This window comes from Scyliorhinus canicula, chromosome 1, assembly GCF_902713615.1.
Source record: "Scyliorhinus canicula chromosome 1, sScyCan1.1, whole genome shotgun sequence".
Classification (NCBI taxonomy): domain Eukaryota; kingdom Metazoa; phylum Chordata; class Chondrichthyes; order Carcharhiniformes; family Scyliorhinidae; genus Scyliorhinus; species Scyliorhinus canicula.
The window spans coordinates 35,157,788-35,183,045 of NC_052146.1; the positions used below are offsets into that span (position 1 = coordinate 35,157,788).

The following is a 25,258-nucleotide window of genomic DNA, read 5'->3' on the forward strand; positions in this document are numbered from 1 at the left end:
AATGAGGAGCTCCTGAGGGAGCGTCAGAGACTCCAAATGGAATTTGGGCTTCTTTCCTCTGGTAAGGCGGAGGGGCAGCTGAGGAGGGCAACAGGGGCAATATATGAATATGGGGAGAAAGCTAGCAGGATGATGGCAGATCAGCTGAGGAAGCAGGAGGCGGCGGGAGAAATAGGGAAACTAAAGGATATGAGAGGGAAGATAGTGATAGATCCGGGGGCGGTTAATGACGTGTTCCGCGAATTTTATAGTTGGTTATATGAGTCAGAACCCCCAGCTGGGGAGGAGGGTATGAATCAATTCCTCGAGAGGTTGGAGTTCCCGAAGGTAGATGAGGAGCTGGTGGAAGACCTGGTGGGCCCAATTTGGCTTGGGGAGGTGGTAGATAGGTTGGGGGCGGTGCATTCGGGTAAGGCCCCGGGACCTGATGGATTCCTAGTGGAATTTTATAAAACGTTCTCTGGGTTACTGGGGCTGCTCCTGCTTAAGGCTTTTAACGAATCTCGGGAGCTGGGAGTACTCCCCCCCAACGCTATCACACGCATCAATTTCTCTCATCCTGAAGCGAGATAAGGACCCGGAGAACTGTGAATCGTACAGAGCAATTTCCCTGCTGAATGTTGTTGCTAAATTGCTGGCAAAGATCTTGGCCACTAGTATAGAAGATTGCATCCCAGAGGTAATCGGGGAGGATCAGATGGGATTTGTGAAGGGCAGGCACCTGACGTCCAATATTAGACGGCTCCTTGATGTCATAATGATGCCAGCGGAGGGGCGCGATGTTGAGGTGGTAGTAGCCATGGACACGGAGCAGGCTTTCGACCGGGTGGAGTGGAAATACCTATGGGACATTTTAGGCAGGTTTGGGTTTGGACAGGGATTTGTGAATTGGGTCCTGCTGTTATACCAGGCTCCAGTGCTAAATGTAAGAAACAACCGAGTCCGGTCAGAGTATTTTAGTCTCTGCAGGGAGACAAGACAGGAATGTCCGCTCTCCCCATTACTGTTTCCTCTGGCCATAGAGCCCTTGGCAATGGCCCTTAGATCATCAAATGCCTGGCGGGGATAGTGAGCGAGTGGGGTGGGGGTGGGGAGAGCACAGAGTCTCTCTATATGCGGGCAATTTGTTGCACTATGTCACAGACCCGGTGGGGGTGTGGCCAGCTAAAATGGTGTCCAGCAAGGAATGATGGGAAAAGTGGTCAAGGGTATGGACAAGCAAGCTACAGGCTGATCAAATAAAACTACAGGCTTTGCAGACTTCAAAAAAATTCACAGCTTGATGCAAATAACATACGTCAAAGGCTATCTCCAAGCCACCAACAGGATCAATGGAGCTGTCTTGTTAATCACAATTATTTACCGCACACAGCGACACCTAACTTCCTTATTTGGAAGGCCCTACATGTTTCCAACACTTTCAAGTATGGCCACTGAGTGCCCACCCCAAAATTGATGTGGCAGCCCCTGATTGGATTTTATCGATCAGACTGATTGAGCTTGTGGTAGTCACCACTACATCGGATCAGCGACAGAAGCACCCTCAGAAGCACAGAAGCTACAGATTCTGTACGCACGGTTGAGCTCCGATATTTTTCCCCTCATCCGGGACGCGCCCAACTATACTGAGGCCATGAATCTCCTGAAAGAGAACTACAGACAGCCGATCAACAATCTCTACGCCAGGCACCACCTGTCCACGTGGCAACAACTCCCCGGTGAGTCATTGGAAGATTTCTGGTGTGCCCTGCACGCCCTGGCGAGGAACTGCGATTGCCATGCAGTTTCGGCTGTTGAACATTCCGAACTCCTAATCAGGGACGCTTTCGTTATGGGCATAGGATCGGCATACATCCGCCAGCACCTCTTAGAAGGGGGTACGCTCGACCTCACGGCGATTAAGAAACTCGCAACCTCGCTAACAGTAGCCTCCCGTAATGTACAAGCGTGCGACCCCGACCCCACCAGCGACCGCCCTCAGCCAACCCCAAGCCTGCACCGCGTAGCAGCCAGCCAACCCCAGGGGGGCCCAAGTGCTATTTTTGCGGGCAAAGCACCCCCGGCAGCACTGCCTGGCACGGAGTGCACTCTGCAAGGCCTGCGGGAAAAAGGGACATTTCGCTGCGGTGTGCCAGGCCCGGTCAATCGCTGCTGTAATCAGTCCCATTGTTCTTGCACCCCCCCCCCAATGTGCGACCCGTGGGCGCCGCAATTTTCACCACCGCAACTCACGTGCGGCCCATGGGCGCTGCCATCTTCCCCTCTTCAGACCTCGTGTGGCCCGTGGGCGTTGCTATCTTCCCCCCATCAGACCTTGTGCGGCCCGTGGGCGCCACCATCTTTAACGCCACCATCTTTGGCGCCATTTTGGACGGCGCCTCATGACTCCTGCTCGTTCGGCACTCATCGCCCGCAACCGCCGCCAACCAGCCCGGGGCCCACCAACACCAGCCGCAGCTCGGATCCATCACTCTCGACCAGTCCCGGCCACACAACCTCGCAACCGCGACGACGACGGTGAAAGTCGATGGCCACGAGACACCTTGCCTTCTCGATACCGGGAGCACGGAGAGCTTCATCCACCCCGATACGGTAAGGCGCTGCTCCCTCGTGGTACACCCCATTACCCAACGAATCTCCCTGGCCTCCAGATCCCACTCCGTGGAGATCCAGGGGTACTGCACCGCCACCCTCACCATCCAGGGCGTAGAGTTCAGCAACCTCCGACTCTATGTCCTCCCCAACCTCTGCGCTGCTGCCTTGCTACTTGGCCTGGATTTCCAGTGCAACCTGCAAAATCGAACTCTGAAATTCAGCGGGCTGGTACCATCCCTTATTGTATGCGGCATCACGACCCTTAAGGTCGACCCACCTTCCCTGTTTGTGAACCTCACCCCAGATTGCAAACCCGTCGCCACCAGGAGCAGATGGTACAGTGCCCAGGACAGGACCTTCATCAGGTCGGAGGTCCAGCGGCTACTGCGGGAAGGCATCATTGAGGCCAGCAACAGCCCCTGGAGAGCCCAAGTGGTAGTTGTAAAGACTGGGGAGAAACGCAGGATGGTCATTGATTACAGTCAGACCATCAATCGGTACACACAACTCGACGCGTACCCCCTCCCACGCATATCTGATATGGTCAATCAGATTGCACAGTACCGGGTCTTCTCTACAGTGGACATGAAATCTGCCTATCACCAGCTCCCCATCTGCCAATAGGCTGCATTTGAAGCAGACGGCCACCTTTACCACTTCCTTAGGATTCCCTTTGGCATCACTAATGGGGTCTCGGTCCTCCAATGGGGAGATGGACTGAATGGTTGACCGGTACGGACTGTGGGCTACCTTCCCGTACCTGGATAACATCACCATCTGTGGCCACGACCAGCAGGACCATGACGCTAACCTCTCCAAATTTCTCCACACCACCAAACTCCTGAACCTAACGTATAACAAAGAGAAGTGCGTGTTCAGCACCAACCGCTTAGCCATCCTCAGCTATGTTGTGCAAAATGGAGTTCTAAGGCCCGACCCCAACCGCATGCCCCCCTCCCCCATTGCCCTAAGGCCCTCAAACGATGCCTGGGGTTCTTCCATTACTATGCCCAGTGGGTCCCTAATTATGCGGACAAGGCCCGCCCACTCATTCATTCCGCAGTTTTCCCCCTGACGGCTGAGGCTCACCAGGGCTTCAACCGTATCAAGACTGACATCGCCAAGGCCACGATGCATGTGATCGATGAGACCCTCCCCTTCCAAGTCGAGAGTGCTGCATCAGACGTTGCTCTGGCTGCCACCCTCAACCAGGCAGGCAGACTTGTGGCATTCTTTTCCCGCACCCTCCACTCCTCTGAAATACGAAAACTCACCACTATTCTTAGAATTCCCCCTATACCAAAAAGGGCCGACATTCTAAGTGGTGAACAGGGATTCTCACTCCCTCACTCCAAAGCAGGCTTCGGTGGGTGCTATTCAGGTCAAACTATATTTTCAAGTTATCCCCCGGTATAATCCATACCTTCACTGAAGATTTCATCTACTTACCACTTAGTAGCATTGATCCTGGGTTCCGCATTACTAAGTAAGTAAAGTAGATTTAGGAATAACCACTGTTTCAGGTTAAATTAAGTTATTTTATTATTATATTTTTTCTTTTAAAAGGTGCAATCACTTTCTTTACAGAAAAGTAAAAAGATCTTGCTTCTGGAGATCCTTCTGGTTAGTTGAAGGGACCTTCAGGCCCAACTTGACAATCAATCTTCTTTTTAAAATCTGGTCTTCTTTAGATGTATTCGCTGGTGAGCTCGGTTGCTATGTCCTATCTTTCCCATGTACCGAGCTGTGAGAGCTGGCTCTGCTAGCTGTCCCCATTCTTCGGGTTTATATTCTCTTTCTCACAGTTATTAAGTTTTTATGACTTTATTGTAAAGTAACTTTATTTCCCTTGGATTGTAAAAGGTACCTTTAATCTGAATTTTTCTAACACAACTAAGTATTCATTTTGGGCATGGCCTCAGCCCTCAGGTCTGATTACATTGTCCTTTGTGATGTTCAAAGTTCCTTTGTGATATTCAAAAATGCTTTGGTTTCAAGAGGTGTTACTTTTAATTCCTATCATTTCTATAGTTTTATTTTCTAATTGTGTCCCCAGCTCATAATTTTGACTTTGATTTTGACTTTAAATTGTTTCTCATAGACTGATAGTCTCCAATTTTCTTTGATTTACCTGGTGTTCGCAGAACTTCACACCTAGAATTGTCACCAAATTCAACTGAACCTCATCCTTTCCTTTCCAGCTGCTTACTAAGAGAGTTAATTTCAATGAAGGTGTGAAATATTGCTTTTAGCTGTATGCTAAAAATCGACTTGGTTATAACTTGAAAGGTTTACATTTATCACTTAGCTCAACTGAAACCCTGATCCATGCTTTTCCAGATGCTTAGTAAGATAGTTACTTTCAATGAAGTTGTGAGCCATTGTTTTTAGCTTCATACAAAAGTCCTGTTTGTTTGGGAGAAGGAATCTGCATTTTATAATCTTGCTCTTTGCAGCTGCTATTAACCCTTTGTGGGATCTTTTCCTGTATCCTCTCATGTTTCTCTCAGACCAGATATTACCAGACTTCCATGTTTCAAATTACACATCTTTCCATATTATCAATTGCACTATCCCGAGGTACATGTGCCAGCGCACAAGTGGACCAGCTCCGGGCCCTACACGATGGTCTCTGTCACCCATGGGTCACCCGGTTCTTTCACTTCATAAAGGCCTGCAACCTACCCTACTCCATTGCGGAAGTCAGGACAGTCACCAAAGACTGCCAGGTCTGCACCGGGTGCAAACTGCACTTCTACCAGCCAGACCGAGCACACCTGTTGAAGGCCTCCCGTCCCTTTGAACACCCCAGCATGGACTTCAAAGGGCCCTGGCTTCCCTCGCCTCCCCCTGAGGGGGTTACAAGATAAGGTGATGCCAAAAACAGTTGGAGAGGGGAGGGTCTCGGAGATATACAAGGAGCTGATGGAGTGGGAAGGGGCCCCTATCAGGGAGGTGAAGAGGAAGTGGGAAGAGGAGCTGGGTGGGGAGATAAAATTCGAGCTGTGGGGAAAAGCCCTGAAGATAGTCAATTCATCCTCCTCGTGTGCCAAACTTAGCTTGATCCAGTTCAAGGTGGTCCACAGGGTCCATATGACAGCCCGGATGAGCAGGTTCTTTGATGAGGTGGAGGACAGATGTAGGCACTGTGGGGTAGCCCGGTTAACCACGTTCATATGTTTTGGGCATGTCTGAAGTTGACGGGATTCTGGCAGGGATTTGCGGACGTTATGTCAGAGGTCCTGGAAGGAAGAGTAACTCCGAGTCCAGATTTGGCAATATTTGGGGTATCGGAAGAACCAGGGGCGAAGGGGGGGAGGGAGGCCAATGTTCTGGCCTTCTCCACCCTTGTGGCCCGGAGACGGATTTTGCTGGGGTGGAAGGACTCGGAGCCCCCGGTCAGGAGTGTGGGCAGCGATATGGCAGGTTTTTCAGTCTGGAGAAAATTAAATTCGCTTTGAGAGGGCCAATTCAAGGGTTCGCCCTGAGTAGGCAGCCGTTCATAGACTACTTAAAGGAAAATTGAACGTCAGCAGTAAAGTCGGGGAGGGGAAGTTGGGGGGGGCGGGGGGGGGGGGGGGGGGGGGGGGGGGGGAGGAAACCAGGAGGCATGGCAATGTTACAATGGGACAGAGAGTACAGTTTACGGCAGCTAGGAAATAGAGCGGGGGGAGTAGGAGGTGTTATTCTATAGGTATTTTTTTTCTCTTTTTCTTTACATGTGGCGGCCCGCTCGTTTGTTTAAGAGATGTTAATGTGTTAAACTGTGAAAATTACAAATGCTTCAATAAAATATTTTCTAAAAAAAAATTCCCCCAGAAATCTGCTTCTTTCAGCAACTCCACAAGTTCAATACGAGCTTGCAAACATGGCCCTCTGTCCGTTAAGACAGAAAGTTGCAGTTGAGAATTGTGGAATTATTTGGAAGTAAGTTTTGTGAAGAATTTTCAGATGCCGTGATATTGTTTTTTGTGAGGCGGGGGTTTCCTGGGGTCTTACAATATTTATCAGTCAACATTAATCAAAAATAGATTATGTGATTTGGTCAGTAGCGGCTTGATGGGCTGAAGGGTCTCTTCTGTACTATTTAATTTTATATTGCATGGCTGTCGAGTGTCTTACTTTGCACAAGTTGGCTGCCTGTATTACACATTTCAAAAATGTACTTCATTGCCTATATAGAAGTGCCTTCTGGTTGTGATGGGGTACTCCATGAATTCTTTTGAATTAGAGATTAAATAAGTGATGCACTGATGTGACCATCAATTCACTCGTGACACGATAGGAAGTAAACTGTGGTTTTAATAGACTTACAACTGAGCCTGCCTGCGACCAGAAGAACTGAGGGCAGACTCACAAGGCTGCAGCGCTTTATACTTCCGGTAGTGGGAGGGGCCATGGGCGGAACCAAGGGTGGAGCCCTGTACAAGCTCCTCATCTCCCCCTGTGGGCAGAGCCGCGCAACCTCTCACAGACAGAGCCCACAAGGACACAATGCTATACAGTGTGAACGCAATACTATACAGTGTGAATTACATGATGTACATTCACCACATGCACTATCAATTACGACGAGAGTGTAATCAAGGCTTTATCACGGAGAGATGTGTAGCCTACCACAGCTGCTGCCGAAATGGCTGCACAGTAGCGTTGTGGATAGCGCAATTCCTTCACAGCTCCAGGGTCCCAGGTTCGATTCCCGGCTTGGGTCACTGTCTGTGCGGAGTCTGCACATCCTCCCCGTGTGTGCGTGGGTTTCCTCCGGGTGCTCCGGTTTCCTCCCACAGTCCAAAGATGTGCAGGTTGGGTGGATTGGCCATGATAAATTGCCCTTAGATCCAAAATTGCCCTTAGTGTTGGGTGGGGTTACTGGGTTATGGGGATAGGGTGGAGGTGTTGACCTCGGGTAGGGTGCTCTTTCCAAGAGCCGGTGCAGACTCAATGGGCCGAGTGGCCTCCTTCTGCACTGTAAATTCTATAAGCTCGGAAAGCCCACACATTTATACTCCGCCGCCTTGTGGGCGGGGCCAGCAGGCAGGAATCTACACCACCCGCCCCCCCCCCCCCCCCGTACCTGTAGTACAGGGACCTTACCGTAATACACCTCATATCTCATATGCGATATATACAATATAACAGTGGTAACTACCACAATAAGCCACTCATGAGGATTATGTGTTGTCTACTTTGGGGAGGACAACAGCAACTGTTGATTTGTGTGGGAAATCTCTTGATCTACGTGAGGTGGTGGGGTTGACAGTGGTGGTGGGGTTGGCAGTGGGTGTGCCAAGCTGCCCACATTCACTTTTGGTGCAAAGCCGCCTGCATTGCACCTGTTGGGGGAGCCAGGGGCCCCGGCCCCTGAGCCGGAAGCTGACCCCGACCTGGTTTGTTTCCGGTGCAGCTGGTGACAGCTCAGCTTGGCGACAGGCGGACATCTTGAAGCTTCAGTTAGCGTGAGGAGGAGGAACAGGGGAAGGAGGGAGTCGATCCGCCGGCCGGGGGCCCCTCTGGACCAGCGACTGGACTCAATTCAAACGACTGAAAGGAGCGGCGCGGTGAGTGCTCTCGCCCGGCTTTCCTGCTGTTAAAATGTGAAGGGCAGAATGTTGTGGCGGAAGCGGGCCGGAAGTTGGGATCTGATGGGCAGCGGGCGGCTCGGCCGTTCACATTCTCCGGGGGGCTGGCGGGCGGCGGAGAGCTGGGCCTCCCGGGGCAGGAACTACCTGGGCCTCCCGGGGCAGGAACTACCTGGGCCTGGCCTTCCCGGACACGCACCTCCCACCCGGCCGGAGCCTGCGACCCTCAGTTTGACCGGGGCAGGTGGAAAGTGTCTGACCCGCCCCCTTCTCTCCTCCAGGCAGAAGTTGACAAGCCTCCGATACAATCTCATCTCTTTTTTAAAAATATGAATCGTGTGTGCTCCCTTAAAAATAAACAGTTTGCATAAGAGTTTAATCCGAGTCCTCTTTCCCCCCCCCCCCCCCCCCCCCATTTCTGAGTCATTACTCAGGGCGCCCTGATTTTGATAAGCCCCTGTTTTGAGAATAAACTTGCATTTAGGTAGCTCCCCCCCCCCCCCCCCCCCCCCGAAGATCTTTGAACGAATGCCTTTTGAAGTGCAGTAACTCATTTAGGAAAACATCGAAGAGAGAGTTCTTGGGCCGAGTGACAGGGTTTGGAGGGGCTGAAGGTCCTTCAACTTTGGAATTCAGGCACCGAGAAAATCGACTGCAGAGTTGTGTTTGCCGTGGGCAGATAGTGAGAGGAAAATTCTGGTCCACTGACCCCTACCTACATCGATCGCTCTTTGGGTATTAGATTCAACTGGTGCCTGCAGCATTACAACATTCCTAGCCTCTCTCAGTTTGGAAATGCTTCATTTTGACTTATCAAAAGTCACCTTTATCATGAAGTTTTAAAAGATGTTCACATTTAATTGGCTCTTATTCTGTTGTGTATGCAGTACTTCAGCTCATCCTTGGCAAAAGCACAGAAATTGGCTGTGAACCATTTTAGTATACTTAACCTGTTTCTGGTGAGTGACTGGAAAGTAAAAGTTGTTCATGTGATAGCTGTGCAATACAAAAAAATGCAGAACTGTAACAAAAGAGCAGGGGGTTTGGACTAATTGGATGGATCTTTCAATGACACAATAGGTTGAATAATTCTGAATGTGGTGTATGATGTTTCAATAATCCAATATTTAATTACATAGAACTTTACAGTACAAAATCAGGCTATTTGACCCAGTAGGTTTCTGCAACTGTTAACGTTCCATAATTTCCACCTAATGACAATTGCTTCACAGCTCCAGGGTCCCAGGTTCGATTCCGGCTTGGGTCACTGTCTGTGCGGAGTCTGCACATCCTCCCTGTGTGTGCGTGGGTTTCCTCCCACAGTCCAAAGATATGCAGGTTAGGTGGATTAGCCATGATAAATTGCCCTTAGTGTTGGGTGGGGTTATGGGGATAGGGTGGAGGTGTTGACCTTGGGTAGGGTGCTCTTTCCAGGAACCGGTGCAGACTCGATGGGCCGAATAACCACCTCCTGCACTGTAAATTCTATGATAATGCATTTTTGCACTTTTTATGGCTTTGTTTGCTTGTGTTGCTATTTTTATTTATTTATTTGTACTCCATGATCCTGTTGTGCCTCTACCCAATTTCGGCTGTTTCCAATGAATATTCTTTGGAAAAGTCTTCCTTATCCTTTCCCCAGAGTGCATCACCTCTCACTTATCTATATTGAAATTAATTTGTTGTTTACATATCCACTCGGGTTGTTAAGTTTGTTTTGTATGTTGTCAGTTTTCCTCAGTATCAACCACATACTCCAACTTGGTGCCGTCTGCAAGTTTTGATATACTTCTGATTCCTGAATCAAAATATTTTTGTAAAATGTGGTTGCCGCAACAATCCATGTGAAACAATACCTCCCACCTTTGTCAGTCTGAGTAACTACTTTTAATCCCTTTTTGCTTTTATAGTCAGCTATCTATCCATTCTGCTTCTTATTCTGAGTCCCATAGGCTCTGACTGTAGTCCAAATCTGCTATCTGGTACCTTGAAGATCTTTTTAAAGTCATCTATGTGCATCTAATGAATTACCTTTTCTGTTACTTTTTTGAAAATATTTTTATTAAGGCATTTATAAATTTTTAACAACAATTTTCAAGAGGAAAAACAATAAAGTAAATAGCACCCACCCAATCATCAACGACACCCAGCCAAGGTGGATTACATACACAGTCCTCCAGTCCCCCTCCCCCACTAACTATTCCTGCCTCAACCAACCCCTCCCTCCCTTAACACCCCCCCCCCCTTTTGTATCTGCTGACAGCTTAATTTTCCGCAAAGAAGTCTATAAATGGCTGCCACCTCCGGATGAACTTTAGCGTCTATCCTCTCAAGGTGAACTTGATCTTCTAGTGATGGGCAAGCTAATGGGGCTAAAGGTAGACAAGTCTCCTGGCCCTGATGGAATGCATCCCAGAGTACTAAAAGCGATGGCTAGGGAAATTGCAAATGCACTAGTGATAATTTACCAAAATTCACTAGACTCTAAGGTGGTCCCGGCCCGGTGGATTGGAAATTAGCAAACGTGACACCATTGTTTAAAAAAGGTAGGCAAAAAGCGGGTAATTATAGGCCAGTTAGCTTAACTTCGGTAGTCGGGAAAATGCTGGAATCTATCATCAAGGAAGAAATAGCGAGGCATCTGGATGGAAATTGTCCCATTGGGCAGACGCAGCGTGGGTTCATAAAGGGCAGGTCATGCCTAACTAATTTAGTGGAATTTTTTGAGGACATTACCAGTGCGGTAGATAATGGGGAGCCAGTGGATGTGGTATATTTGGATTTCAAGAAAGCTTTTGACAAGGTGCCACACAAAAGGTTGCTAAATAAGATAAAGATGCATGGCATTAAGGGTAAAGTAGTAGCATGCATAGATGATTGGTTAAATAATAGAAAGCAAAGATTGGGGATTAATGGGTGTTTCTCTGGTTGGCAATCAGTAGCTAGTGGTGTCCCTCAGGGATCAGTATTGGGTCCACAATTGTTTACAATTTACATAGATGATTTGGAGTTTGTGACCAACTGCAATGTGTCCAAGTTTGCAGATGAAACTAAGATGAGTGGTAAAGCAAAAAGTGCAGAGGATACCGGAAGTCTGCAGTGGGATTTGGATAGGTTAAGTGAATGGGCTAGACTCTGGCAGATGGAATTCGATGCTGACAAATGTGGGGTTATCCATTTTGGAAGGAATAACAGCAAAAGGGATTATTATTTAAATGATAAAATATTAAAACATGCTTTGTGCAGAGAGACCTGGGTGTGCTAGTGCATGAGTCGCAAAAAATTGGTTGACAGGTGCAACAGGTGATTAAGAAGGCAAATGGGGTTTTGTCCTTCAGTGCCAGAGGGATGGAGTTTAAGACTAGGGAGGTTATGCTGCAGTTGTATAAAGTGTTAGTGAGGCCACACCTGGTGTATGGTGTTCAGTTTTGGACTCCTTACCTGAGTAAGGACGTACTGGTGCTGGAGGGTGTGCAGAGGAGATTCACTAGGTTAATCCCAGAGTTGAGGGGGTTGGATTACGAGGAGAGGTTGAGTAGACTGGGACTGTACTCGTTGGAATTTAGAAGGATGCGACGGGACCTTATAGAAGCATATAAATTATGAAGGGAATAGATAGGATAGATGTGGGCAGGTTGTTTCCGTTGGCGGGTGAAAGCAGAACTAGGGGGCATAGCCTCAAAATAAGTGGACGTAGATTTAGGACTGAGTTGAGGAGGAACTTCTTCACCCAAAGGGTTGTGAAACTATGGAATTCCTTGCGTGAAGCAGTTGAGGCTCCTTCATTAAATGTTTTTAAGATAAAGATAGTTTTTTGAAGAATAAAGGGATTAAGGATTATGGTGTTCGAGATGGAAAGTGGAGCTGAGTCCACAAAAGATCAGCTGTGATCTCATTGAATGGCGGAGCAGGCTCGAGGGGCCAGATGGCCTACTCCTGCTCCTAGTTCTTATGTTCCTATTCTTATGTTCCTAGTTCTTACGTTCTCAAGCCTGAGAAACTCGGCCATGTCAGTAACCCATACCCCCGATTTCGAGGGTTTTGAGTCCCTCCGTGCCAATAATATCTGTCTCTGGGCTACCAGGGAGGCAAAGGCCAAACATCAGCCTCTTTCGCCCCTGGACGTCCGGATCGTCCAACACACCAAATATCGGCACCTCTGGATTCAGAACCACCCAACCGTACCTTCAATACTGTGGACGTGACGTGGGAAAATCCTTGCCAGAATCCGCTCGGCTTCGGATATGCCCAAAACATAATTGTGGTGTGCGGGCCCTCCCGCGCACCACCCAAACCACATCTAAAACTGCAGTCAATAAGCAGATCCCCTAACCGCTCGATCCCAGCTCACTGCCACCTCCGAAACCCCCTGCATCCAGACCCCCGGTGCAAACCGATTATTATTATCGTCTACCCCTTCAAAGAACCTGTTCATACAGTCCACAGTCGTATGCGTCCTGTGGGCCACCTTGAATTGTATCAGGCCTGGCACATGACGAGGATGCGTTAACCCTGCTCAGGACATCTTCCCACAATCCCGCCTCTACTTCCTTTTCCGACCCTCCCATTTTCGCGTTACTTCCCCTATTGGGGTTCCCTCCCATTCCATGAGCTCTTTATCAATTTCCGAGACCTTCCCCTCCCCCACTTCCATTTTCAACACTGTCTTATCCTGTATCCCCTGGGACGGTAGCTGTGGAAAGGCCGAAACCTGCCTCCGTGCAAAGTTCCTCAGCTACAGGTAGCGGAACACATTCCCACCAGGCAGCCCAAACTCTTCCTCCAAATCCTCCAAGCACAGAAAACTGCCATCAATAAACAGGTCCCCTAACCGCTCGCTGCCACCTCCGAGACCCCCCATCCAGCCCCCCCCCGTGCAAACCGATGATTGCCACAGATAGGTGTCTATACCGACGCCCCCTCCACTCCCATGTGCTTCCGTGACTGTCCCCACCCACTCAAAGCCGCCACTACCACCGGACTTGTGGAGTACCGGGCCGGCAGGAATGGTGCCGTTACCGGTGCCCCTAAACTTGTGCCCCTACGTGATACCGCTCCCAAACCAACCCGCCCCCCACTATCCACTTTGTGATCTTATCTTATGAACCTTGTTCATCTTGGGTATTCCTTTTTTGAAGTACTGCTTTTCGAACAATCTATCTTTCGATCAATTGATAGTTCGAGAAATGATTTTACGAGCAATTGACTTCGAGCAATTACCTTTCGAGCAGTTGATTTCGAGAAATTTACCTGGAACCATTTGGCTTGGCCAATCCACCTATCCTGCACATCTTTGGGTTGCGGGGTTGAGACACACGCAAACAGTGGCCCAGGGCTGAGATTGTACCCGAATCCTTGGCACCTTGAGGCAGCAGTGCTAACCACTGTGTGTCTTTAACCTTTTGGATTTATTTTAATGTCCTATCCAGCTCATCTATCTTCCTGGTTAAAAACTGAGGATAATGAACTATTCGGAACTTCTTCTGTCTCTGTCTTTATTTAGTCCCGATCACCCATCACTCCTGTACTTACTGACCTACTTTGTCTCCAATTCCAGCAATGCCTCAATTTTAAAATCCTCATCCTATTTGTCCAATTCCTGTGTGTGACCTTACCTTTACCTACTGCTAGCTTCCACCAGCCCTCTGTGATCTTCTGGCCTTTTATGTATCCCCAATTTTAATTGCTCCATTATTTGTAGCTATGCTTTGTTTCCTAAGCCCTAAACTCTTACATTGTTTCTTCAACCTCTCAGCTTCTCTACCTGTATCCTCCTCCAAAATGAAACTTAAACCTATACTGCACAACTTGGTGTCAAATTTAGTTTGATAATGCTCCGGAAGCACCATGGGACATTTACTATGTTAACGGTGGCCTATAAATTGCAAGTTCTTTGAATTTATCTTGTGCATCCCTTAGTGGTTTTATCTTTACCTTAAATTTTGATTGTTATAATAACGATCTTTATTGTCACAAGTAGTCTTAAATTAACACTGCAATGAAGTTACTGTGAAAATCCCTTCGTCGCCAAACTCCGGCGCCTGTTCGGGTACACAGAGGGAGAATTCAGAATGTCCAATTCACCTAACAAGCATATCTTTTGGGACTTCTGGGAGGAAACCGGTGCACCCGGAGTAAACCCATGCAGACACTGGGAGAATGTGCAGACTCCATACAGACAGCGATCCAAGCCGGGAATCGAACCTGGAACCCTGGAGCTGTGAAGCAACAGTGCTAACTACTGTGCTGCATTGCCACCTAATGAAAGTGGAGAGTATAGGCTGTATCTGTAAAATACTTAATTTTATATTTTTTGTCATTTTTGTTTTTTTATTTCCTAACCTCTCCATTTCCTTTTGTCATCTTTTTCTTCAGGGTCTATAAAAATTTTCATCCATTTCAGTTTTTATTCATCCATGGGGATTCATTATTAGCAAGTTCCTTTGTGGGTGTTTGTAGGACATACATCTTCAGAACATTCTTGATCAATTGTCATTCTATCTTGCAATAGTTCCATCCTCAACCCCCTGTAATTAGTTTTTTAAAACCTATCTGTTACATTGGTTTTTGTCTGTCTTGTGTCTCCCTCGATTATTATCGGAAATAGTTTTCCTAGACGGCCGTCTACCCTTATTTCTCTTATGGTTTGATTCCCACTTGTAGACCTTTATGTTGCTGACCTTGGGTACTGGGAAAGAAAGAACATCTCTGTTTCAAACCTCCTCTTTGTCACTGCTGCTTGTTGGTGGAGGTGGTAGAAATCTCCCATGATTATTATTTTATGTCTTTCGCTAATTTCATAAACTTGTTCAAGGCTGTAATAGGTACATTTTTAATCAGTAAGGAATCCAGGGTTATGGGGATAAGGCGGTAAAGTGGAGTGGAGGATTATTATATCTGATCAGTTATGATCTCATTGGATAGTGGAGCAGATTAGATGGGCCATACTTCTCCTACATTTTAATATCTTATTTCTGATGATCTCTTCCACCATTAGGTGGTCTGCAGTTTACTCATATAAGCATAACCCATTTCTTCTTATTCTATGTCTTAATTTGTATGAATTCTGTTTTTTTAATTGTTTTTCTACTGCTCTTTCTGATAGTACAGCTACCTCACCACACATCCTCTTCTCTCTCCTTTTCTAATATATTGTCCTTTCCTAATATATAGTATCCTGCAATATTTAACTGCCAGCTGTGTTCTTTATGTAACCATGCTTCTGTTAGTCCTGCATCTGATTCCTGTCCAAGAATTATTGCCTCCACTTTCCCCAGACACCATGTATGTTGCAGAGCAGCCGGTTTTGTTTATTTTTATCAGTTCTTCTGCTCTCTATACTTATGTTCTATAAATGTATCTGTTCCCTGACTCTTTATCATACAATTTACAGTGCAGAAGGAGGCCATTCAGCCCATCGAGTCTGCACCGGCTCTTGGAAAGAGCACCCTACCCAAGGTTAACAACTCCACCCTATCCCCATAACCCAGTAACCCCACCCAACACTAAGGGCAATTTATCATGGCCAATCCACTTAACCTGCACATCTTTGGACTGTGGGAGGAAACCGGAGCACCCGGAGGAAACCCACGCACACACGGGGAGGATGTGCAGACTCCGCACAGTGACCCAAGCCGGAATTGAACCTGGGACCCTGGAGCTGTGAAGCGATTGTGCTATCCACAATGCTACCGTGCTGCCCTGCTCCTGTTATTCCTTGCCTTCATCTATTCTTTACTCTCAGCGCCTTCATGGTTATATCTTAAGGTTGCTGTTATTTGTACCTTATCTCCTCCCACCTTTGTATATTAATAGTTTCAAGTCTTATCTATATCCTTATTAATCTTTCCTCTGTGACCTTGTCTTATTCTGCCCCAGCTGTATGGATCCTTCTTGTTCCAATGATCCATGAAATGTAATTCTACCTCCCTACACTCTTTCAACCATGCAGTCTCCTATTCTAGTTTCTATCCTGTGCCAGTTCTTACGTGGCCTGGGCAGTACTTTACCTCCCGGGCAATTCTATATTTAATTTAGTTCATAGCCCCTGTTACTCCCTCAGCAGGATCTCCTCCCTGCTCTTTCCTATGTCATTGGTCCTGCAAGAAGAATTTAGGGAACTAGTAGGAGAGTGAAAAGCAGGACCTCAAAGGTTGTAATCTTTGGTTCACACCCAGTCCCATGTGCCAGTGAGGCTTGGAATAGTAGATTAGAGCAGATCAAGGAGTGGCTGAAGAGATGGTGTAGGAGGGAGGACTTCAGATTCCTGGATCACTGTGTCAGTTTCTGCTGGGCAAGTGGTAGAAGTTTCAGTGCAGGAGTATTTTGTTGACAGTGACCATAACTACCGAGGATTTAATGTTGTTATGGAAAGTGACACAGGCTGGACTGGAAAATAGGGTCTTAATTTGGGCCACTTAATAGGATAAGACAGATCTGACCAAAGTCAACTGAGAGCAGTACTTGTAGTAAAATCTACATTAGAGCAGCGGGCTTCACTCAAAAAGGAAATAGAGAGACTACAGAGCCTATATGTTCCTGTAAAGGTGAAGGGTAGCAGCAACATGTTCTGGATGTCAAGGGATATCCAGGGTTGGATAGTGAAACAAAGGGAGGCTTATAGCAGATATCGAGGGCTCAAGACAGCGGAGGCCCTAGAGGAGTATAGAAAATGCAGGGTGTTACATAAAAAGGAAATTAGGCAGCGAAGAGGGGACATAAAAAAACACTGGTTGTCAAAATAAAGTAAAATCCAAAGGTGTTTTTGAAGTATATTAAGGGCAAGAGGTTGACCAGGGAAAGAGTAGGATCTAACGTGGCAATCTGTGTGTGGAGCTAAAAGATGGGGATGTTTTAAATGAGTAGTTTGCATCTGTGTTCACTATGGAGAAGGACAAAGTAGGTGTAGAAATCAGTGAGGGGGAACTATCACGTACTTGAACAAATTAACATTGAGAGGGAGGAAGCAGTAACAGTTTTGGTGAGTTTAAAAGTTGATAAATCCCCAGGGCCAGATGAAATGTATCTCAGGTTTCGGTCGGAGGTAAGGGTGGAGATTGTAGAGACTCTGACAATTTTTAAATCTTCTCTGGCCACAGGAGAGGTGCCAAGGGCTGGAATGATGCAGCTAATGTGGGACTATTATGCAAGAAAGATGGTAGGAATAAACCAGGAAATTACAGGCCAGTGAGTCTAACTTCAGTGGTAGGGAAACTATTGGAAAACATTCTAAGGGACAGAATTAATCCTCACTCGGGGAGGCAAGGATTAATGAAGGATAGTCAGCATGGCTTTGTCAAAGAGAGATCATGGGCTGGATTCACCATCCCGCCGCACCACATTTCTGGTTCAACGCGCTGGCGGGATGCTCCATTAAGCCGTCGGGGAAACCCCTGGGCTGCTGGCAAAACTGAGCATGCCGTCGCCGGAGAATCCAGTCCCATGTCTTACAAATTTGATTGAATTTTTCAAGGAGGTGACTAGATGTATAGATGAGGGTAATGCAGTTGATGTAGCCTGCATGAACTTCAATAAGGCTTTTGACAAGACTGAACAAGAAGGTAAGAGCCCATGGGATCCAGAGCAATTTGGCAAATTGGATCTAAAATTGGCTTTGTGGCAGGAGGCAGAAGATGATGGTCGAAGGTAGTTCTTATGACTAGAAATCTGTGTCCAGTGGTACACCACAGGGATTGGCGCAGGGCCCTTTGCTGTTTGTAGTGAATATCAGAGGTATGATCAGTAAATTGACAGATGACACAAAAATTGAGGGTGTGGTAAGTAGCGAGGAGGAAAGCTTTGAATTATAGGATGATACAGATGTGCTGGTCGGATGGGCAGAACAATGGCAAATGGAATTTAACACTGAAAGTGAGGTAATGCATTTTGGGAGGCAAGGCAAGGGAATATACAATGAATGGTAGGTCCCTAGGAAGTACAATGAATGGTAGGACCCTAGGAAGTACAAAGGTTCAAAGGGACCTTGGTGTGCATGTCCATAGATCCCTGAAGACAGCAGGATAGATAGGTAAGAATACTTGCCTTTATTAGCTGAGGTATAGAATTTAAGAGCAGGGAGGTTACGATGGAGCTGTATAAAATGCTGGTTAGGCATAGCTGGAGTACAGTGTGCAGTTATGGTTGCCACACATTAGGAAGGAAGTGATCGCACTGGAGAGGGTGCAGTGAGAGTCACCAGGATGTTGCCCAAGTTGGAGCATTTCAGCTATGAAGAGAAACTAGATACTGAGGTTGTTTTCTTTGGAGCAGAGAAAGCTGAGGGTGGACCTGATTGAAGTGTGCACATTAATGGGGGGCATAGATAGGGTAGATGGGAAGGAACTTTTATCCTTAGCGGAGGAGTCGATAACCAGGGAGCATAGATTTAAGGTAAGGGGCAGGAGGTTTAGATGGGGTGTGAGGGAAACCCTTTTCTTTTTTCTAAAAATAATTATTCAAATTTTCACAAAATATCAATAACAAAAAATACTAAGAAAATAAATAAATAAATTAACGCCCGTCATTGGCAAAGAACAAATATACACGTCCCTTCAGCCCAAAACAAAGACACGACCCTCCCCCGGGTTGCTGCTGCTGCTGGTCTTTTTTTACTGTTCTGCCAGGAAATCTAGGAATGGTTGCCGCCTCCTGAAGAACCCCTGCACTGATCCCCTTAGGGCAAATTTCACCCCCTCCAATTTAATAAACCCCGCCATATCGTTGATCCAGGCCTCCACGCTTGGGGGCCTCGCATCCTCCCACTGAAGAAGAATCCTCCGCCGGGCTACTAGGGACGCAAAGGCCAGAATGCCGGTCTCTTTCGCCTCCTGCACTCCCGGCTCCTCTGCAACCCCAAATATTGCGAGCCCCCAGACCAGTTTGACCCTGGATCCTACCACCCTCGACACTGTCCTTGCTACGCCCTTCCAAAATTCCCCCAGTGCTGGGCATGCCCAGAACATATGGGCATGGTTTGCTGGGCTCCCTGAGCACCTAATACACCTGTCCTCGCTCCCAAAGAACCAGCTCATCCTTGTCCCGGTCATCTGAGCCCTATGCAGCACCTTAAACTGTATGAGGCTAAGCCTCGCACAAGAAGAGGAGGAGTTCACCCTTCCTAGGGCATTCGCCCACGTCCCCTCCTCACCCAGCTCCTCCTTCCATTTACCCTTCAGCTCCTCCACTGAGGCCTCGTCTACCTCCTGCATCACTTGGTACGTTGCCGAGATCCTCCCCTCTCCAACCCACACCCCCGAGAGCACCCTGTCCTCCTGGACCCCACACGGCGGCAACAGAGGGAACTCCGCCACCTGCCGCCTGACATACACCCTTACCTGCATGTACCTAAAGGTGTTCCCCGGTGGGAGCCCGAACTTCCCTTCCTCACCCAACCTAACAAACTTCCCATCTACAAACGGGTCCCTCAACCTCCTAACACCTGCCCTGTGCCAACTAGGAACCCGCCGTCAATTCTCCCCGGGACAAACTGGTGGTTCCCCCATATCGGGGACCCCATCTAGGCCCCCATCTCCCCCCTGTGCCGTCTCCATTGCCCCCAAATTTTGAAAGTAGCCACCACCACCGGGCTCGTGGTATACCTCGTTGGAGGGAGCGGCAGCGGTGCCGTTACCAGCGCCTCCAGGCTCGTGCCCACACAGGACGCCATTTTCATCCTCTTCCATGCTGCCCCTTCCCCGTCCATCACCCACTTACGCACCATCGCTGCATTGGCAGCCCAATAATATCCACAGAGGTTGGGCAGCGCCAGCCTCCCCTATCCCTGCCCCGCTCCAGGAACATCCTTCTTACCCTCGGGGTCCCGTGCGCCCACACAAACCCCGTAATGCTCCTGTTAACCCGCCTGAAAAAGGCCTTCGGGATAAGGATGGGGAGGCACTGGAACAGGAACAGAAATCTCGGGAGCACCGTACCCGTGACTGATTGCACCCTACCTGCCAGAGACAGCGGCCCATGTCCCATCTCTTAAACTCCTCCTCCATTTGCTCCACCAGCCTTGTGAGGTTAAGCTTATGCAAGGCCCCCCAGCTCCTGGCCACCTGGACCCTCAAGTACCTGAAGCTCCTCTCCGCCCTTTTTAGTGGGAGCCTACCAATCCCCCCCTCCTGATCCTCCGGGTGTAGAATGAACAGCTCGCTCTTCCCCAAGTTGAGCTTGTACCCTGAGAAATCCCCAAATTCCCTGAGAATCCTTATCACCTCCGGCATTCCCCCCACCGGGTCCGCCACATACAACAATAGGTCATCCGCATAGAGCGACACTCGGTGTTCCTCCCCACCCCGCACCAGCCCCCTCCAGTTCCTTGGCTCCCTCAGCGCCATGGCCAGGGGTTCAATTGCCAGCGCAAAAAGCAGGGGGGACAAGGGACACCCCTGCCTCGTCCCTTGGTATAACTTAAAATACTCCGACCTCCTCCTATTCGTGGCCACGCTCGCCATCGGGGCCTCATATAACAGCCTCACCCACCTGACAAACCCCTCCCCAAACCCGAACCATACCAGCACCTCCCACAAGTACCCCCACTCAACCCTATTAAAGGCCTTCTCCGCGTCCAACTCCACCACTATCTCCACCTCCCCTTCTACCGCCGGCATCATTATAACATTCAAGAGCCTCCGTATGTTAGTATTCAGCTGCCTCCCTTTCACGAACCCCGTTTGATCCTCGTGGATAACATGCAGCACACAGTCCTCTTCGCCAACAGCTTGGCGTCTACATTTAAGAGTGAGATCGGCCTGTATGACCCACACTGCAGGAGATCCTTGTCCCGCTTAAGGATCAAAGAAATCAGCGCCCGAGACATCGTCAGAGGCAGAGCCCCCCCTTCCCTTGCCTTGTTGAAGGTCCTAACCAACAGGGGGCCCAACAGGTCTGCATACATCTTATAGAATTCGACCGGGAACCCATCCGGCCCCGGCGCCTTCCCTGACTGCATGCTCCCTATCCCTTTGACCAGCTCCTCCAGCTCAACCGGCGCCCCCAGTCCCTCCACCTGTCCCTCCTCCACCCTCGGGAATCTCAGCCGGTCCAAAAAGTGCCCCATCCCCCCTCCTCCGCTGGGGGTTCGGACCGATACAGTTCCTCATAAAAGTCCCTGAAGACCCCATTAATGTCTACCCCCCTTCGCACCACATTCCCTCCCCTATCCTTAACTCCACCAATCTCCCTGGCCGCATCCCGCTTACGGAGCTGGTGCGCCAGCATCCTGCTCGCCTTTTCCCCATATTCATACACCGCTCCCTGTGCCTTCCTCCACTGAGCTTCCGCCTTTCTGGTAGTCAACAAGTCGAACTTGGCCTGCAGGTTATGTCACTCCCCCAACAATCTCTCCTCCGGAGCCTCCGCGTATCTCCTGTCCACCCTCACCATCTCCCCTACCAGTCTCTCCCTCTCTGCTCTCTCCTCTCCCTGTGGGCTCAAATGTAGATCAACTCCTCCCCCCTAACCACTGCCTTCAGCGCCTCCCAGAACGTCCCCACTCGGACCTCCCCATTGTCATTAGCCTCCAGGTACCTCTCAATACATCCTCGAACCCGCCCGCCCACCTCCTCGTCCGCCAGCAGCCCCACCTCCAAGCACCAAAGCGGGCGCTGGTGTCTCTCCTCCCCCAGCTCGTAGTCCACCCAGTGCGGGGCATGGTCAGAAATGGCTATTGCCGAATACTCAGCATCCTCCACCCTCGCAATCAGCGCCCTACTGATAACGAAAAAATCAATCCGGGAATAGGCCTTATGCACATGGGGAAAGTATGAAAATTCCCTGGCCCTCGGCCTCACAAACCTCCATTGATCCACCCCTCCCATCTGGTCCATAAACCCCCTTAACACCTTAGCCGCCGCTGGCCTCCTACCCGCCCTGGATCTGGATCGATCCAGTGCCGGATCCAGCACCGTGTTAAAATCCCCCCCCCCATTATCGGGCCCCCCGCCTCCAAATCTGGAATCCGGCCCGACATGCGCCGCATGAAACCCGCATCGTCCCAATTCGGGGCGTATACATTGACCACCACCCGCTCCCCCTGCAGCTTGCCGCTTACCATCACAAAGCTCCCGCTGCTGTCTGCCACCACATTCGACGCCTCAAACGACATCCTCTTCCCCGCCAGGATCGCCCCCCCCCCCCGATTTTTTGCATCCAGCCCCGAATGAAACACCTGGCCTACCCATCTCTTCCTCAATCTAACCTGATCCGCCACCTTCAGGTGCGTCTCCTGAAGCATGGCCACATCCGCCTTCAGGTGCGCAAACATGCGGGCCCATTTGACCGGCCCATTCAGTCCCCTGACATTCCAGGTTATCAGCTGGATCAGGAGGCTACCTGCCCCCCTCCCCCACCGACTAGCCATTACCTTTCCTCAGCCCGCCACGTGCACGTGCCCCCCGCTCCTGTTCCCTGCGGCGGCAAACCCCCAATCCCGACCCCCTCTACATACTCCAGCACCTTCTTGGCCGTTCCAGCAGCAACCCGGTACCCCCCCCCCCCCCCCCCCCCCCCCAAAGCCCAAGCTAGGACCCCCCCCCTAGCTGCGTTGCTCCCTCCATTGCACTCCCGCAAGTCAGCTGACCCCGACCACTCCTCCGACCCCTCCCAGCGTTGGGGCTTCCCCTCCTCCCTAGTGTCCACCAGCAAGCTTTCCTCCTCCCCCTCCCGCTCTCAAGCAGGAAAAAGCCCGCTTCCCAGCTCAGGCCCCTCCCCCCTCAGCGCGGGAAAAAGCCCGCGCTTTCCACCTGCCCGACCCCACCTCCTCTAAAGCAGCTCCCTTTACCGGCCCGGTCCTGTCGCGGGACCCCAGCCCCACTTTACACCATCAGCCCCCCACACTGCAGGCCTGCCCCCCCTCCTCGAGCCCATCCAACAAACCCCAGCAGAAAACAGTACCCCACCCGCCTGAAAACAACAAAGAACCAACATTAAACAGAGAACCCCCCCTCAAAATATAACAGTTACATGCAGACCCCCTCACCCAACCCTCAGTTTGAGTCCAACTTCTCGGCCTGCACAAAGGCCCACGCCTCCTCCGGGGACTCAAAGTAAAAGTGTCGGTCCTTGTAGGTGACCCACAAACGCGCCGGCTGCAGCATGCCGAACTTCACTCCCTTCCTGTGCAGCACCGCCTTCGTCCGATTGTACCCGGCCCTCTTCTTTGCCACCTCTGCACTCCAGTCCTGGTAGATCCGTACCACCGCGTTCTCCCACCTACTGCTCCGCTCCTTCTTGGCCCAACTGAGCACACACTCCTGGTCAGCAAACAGGTGGAACCGCACCAGCACCGCCCGTGGCGGCTCATTCAGCTTGGGTCGTCTTGCCAATATTCTGTGGGCCCCCTCTAGCTCCAGGGGCCCCTGAAAGGACCCAGCTCCCATCAGCGAATTTAGCATGATGACCACGTAGGCCCCCATGTCTGACCCCTCCAGCCCTTTCGGATGGCCCAGGGTCCGCAGATTTTTCCGCCTCGACTGGTTCTCCATCTCCTCGAACCTCTCCTGCCATTTTATATGGAGCGCCTCATGCATCACCACCTTCACCACGAGGCCTAAGGTCTCGTCCTCTCTTTCGGATGCTTTTTGTCGGATCTCTCGGATCGCCACCCCCTGGGCCGTCTGGGTCTCCAGCAGGTTGTCAATTGAAGCCTTCAACGGCTCCAGCAGCTCCGCTTTAAGCTTCCTGAAGCAGCGCTAGAGAGTCTCCTGCTGCTCCTGCGCCCACTGCCTCCTGGTCTCCGCCTGCTGCCATCTTGTGCTTCTTCCCTCGCTTCTGCTTTGGCGCTGCAACAACTTTCTTACTCGCCCTACTCCTGGTCCAGGCCATATACTGCTGGGGAAATTTTGCTGACTCCTTCCCACGTCGGGAAACGTCGACAAAGTACCGCTGGGGCCCTAAAAAGAGCCCAAAAGTCCGTTCCTGGCGGGAGCTGCCGAACCTGCGGCTTGGCTCCGCATAGCCGCAACCGGAGGTCCCGGGGAAACCCTTTTCATCCAGAGGGTGGTAGGAATCTGGAACTCATTGCCTGAAAGATCGGTAGAGGCAGGAATCCTCGCAACATTTATGAAGTATTTGATTGAGTACTTGAAATGTCAAAACATACAAGGCTACGGGCCAAGTGCTGGATTAGAGTCGATAGATGCTTAATGCCAGCACGGACACAATGGGCCAAAGGGCCTTTTCCTTGCTGTAAAAAGTCTATGACTCTGACTCCTGATATAAACCATAACATCAGGTCTGCCCCACCTCTAAATTTCCTACAGTAAAATCATTGCTACTTTATGAATTTTGATATGTGCAAGAAAATTAAAGAAGTTCAAAATTGTTACTGGAGCAAGGAATAAAACATTTTACCATAAATTTTAATATTTTTGAATGAATAACTGCAAACTGCTAAAACGCAGGCGAGTTTCAAAAGGAATTTCAGTGCAGGGCCATTGTACCTCAAAACTGATTAATCAGTAACTTCACTTTTTCCTGTTTGGAATATTCATGTTGCTGGTTCAGCAGGAAAATCAACTTTTTTTTTTCTTTTTAGGAAACCTAACCCGAGGATCACCATGACGGATTCAAAGTATTTTACGACAACCAAGAAAGGTAGCAATATTTCTGTCAGTGTCTCTTTTATTTCAGCAAATATAAAATTGTTAAAAAATTATGAACCACAAGTAAACTAATATAGCTTTATAATTTATGCAAACACAAATCTAAATGGAGCAGATTTAAGATTTAGATTATTGATGGGTCAGTCACAGTAACATGTTCAGAATATTCAGATTCTACTGGCTCCCTTCTTCTGTTTTTATTTCCTTCACTGTGAAAGTTTGAAGCTTGAAACTGTTGGGCTATATAAAATACTGTTTGTGGTTGTGGTAGTTTACAAATGGATACAACAGGACGCTTATTGCACTGAAAGAATGTTTCCTGTACAGTCCACATGATGTACACTGACAACTGAAATCTGTTATATATGAAGTCAGTCTGGAGTTGCGCTCAAGCAGGAGTTTTTTCACAGGTACTTGTTTATGTAGTTCTGGCTTGCAGGCGAATACTATATAGACATTGGTGTAGGTAACAGAATTCCT

General features: G+C 49.2%; 1 protein-coding gene across 4 annotated transcripts in view; it reads left to right on the forward strand.

Annotated features, from left to right (window-relative positions):
- The first annotated feature begins 7,992 nt into the window (after positions 1-7,992).
- The window catches only part of LOC119956056 (AP-1 complex subunit beta-1), a 117,373-nt gene continuing 100,107 nt past the window's right edge, over positions 7,993-25,258 (forward strand). For 2 of the 4 annotated variants that reach the window (XM_038782994.1, XM_038783167.1), the window contains exons 1-2: positions 7,993-8,153; positions 24,712-24,770. In XM_038782994.1, coding sequence (XP_038638922.1) covers positions 24,734-24,770 — 37 coding nt within the window. In that variant the 5' untranslated portion in view covers positions 7,993-8,153; positions 24,712-24,733. The remainder of the gene's footprint in view (positions 8,154-24,711; positions 24,771-25,258) is intronic. The other 2 variants (XM_038782909.1, XM_038783078.1) reach the window with 1 other exon arrangement.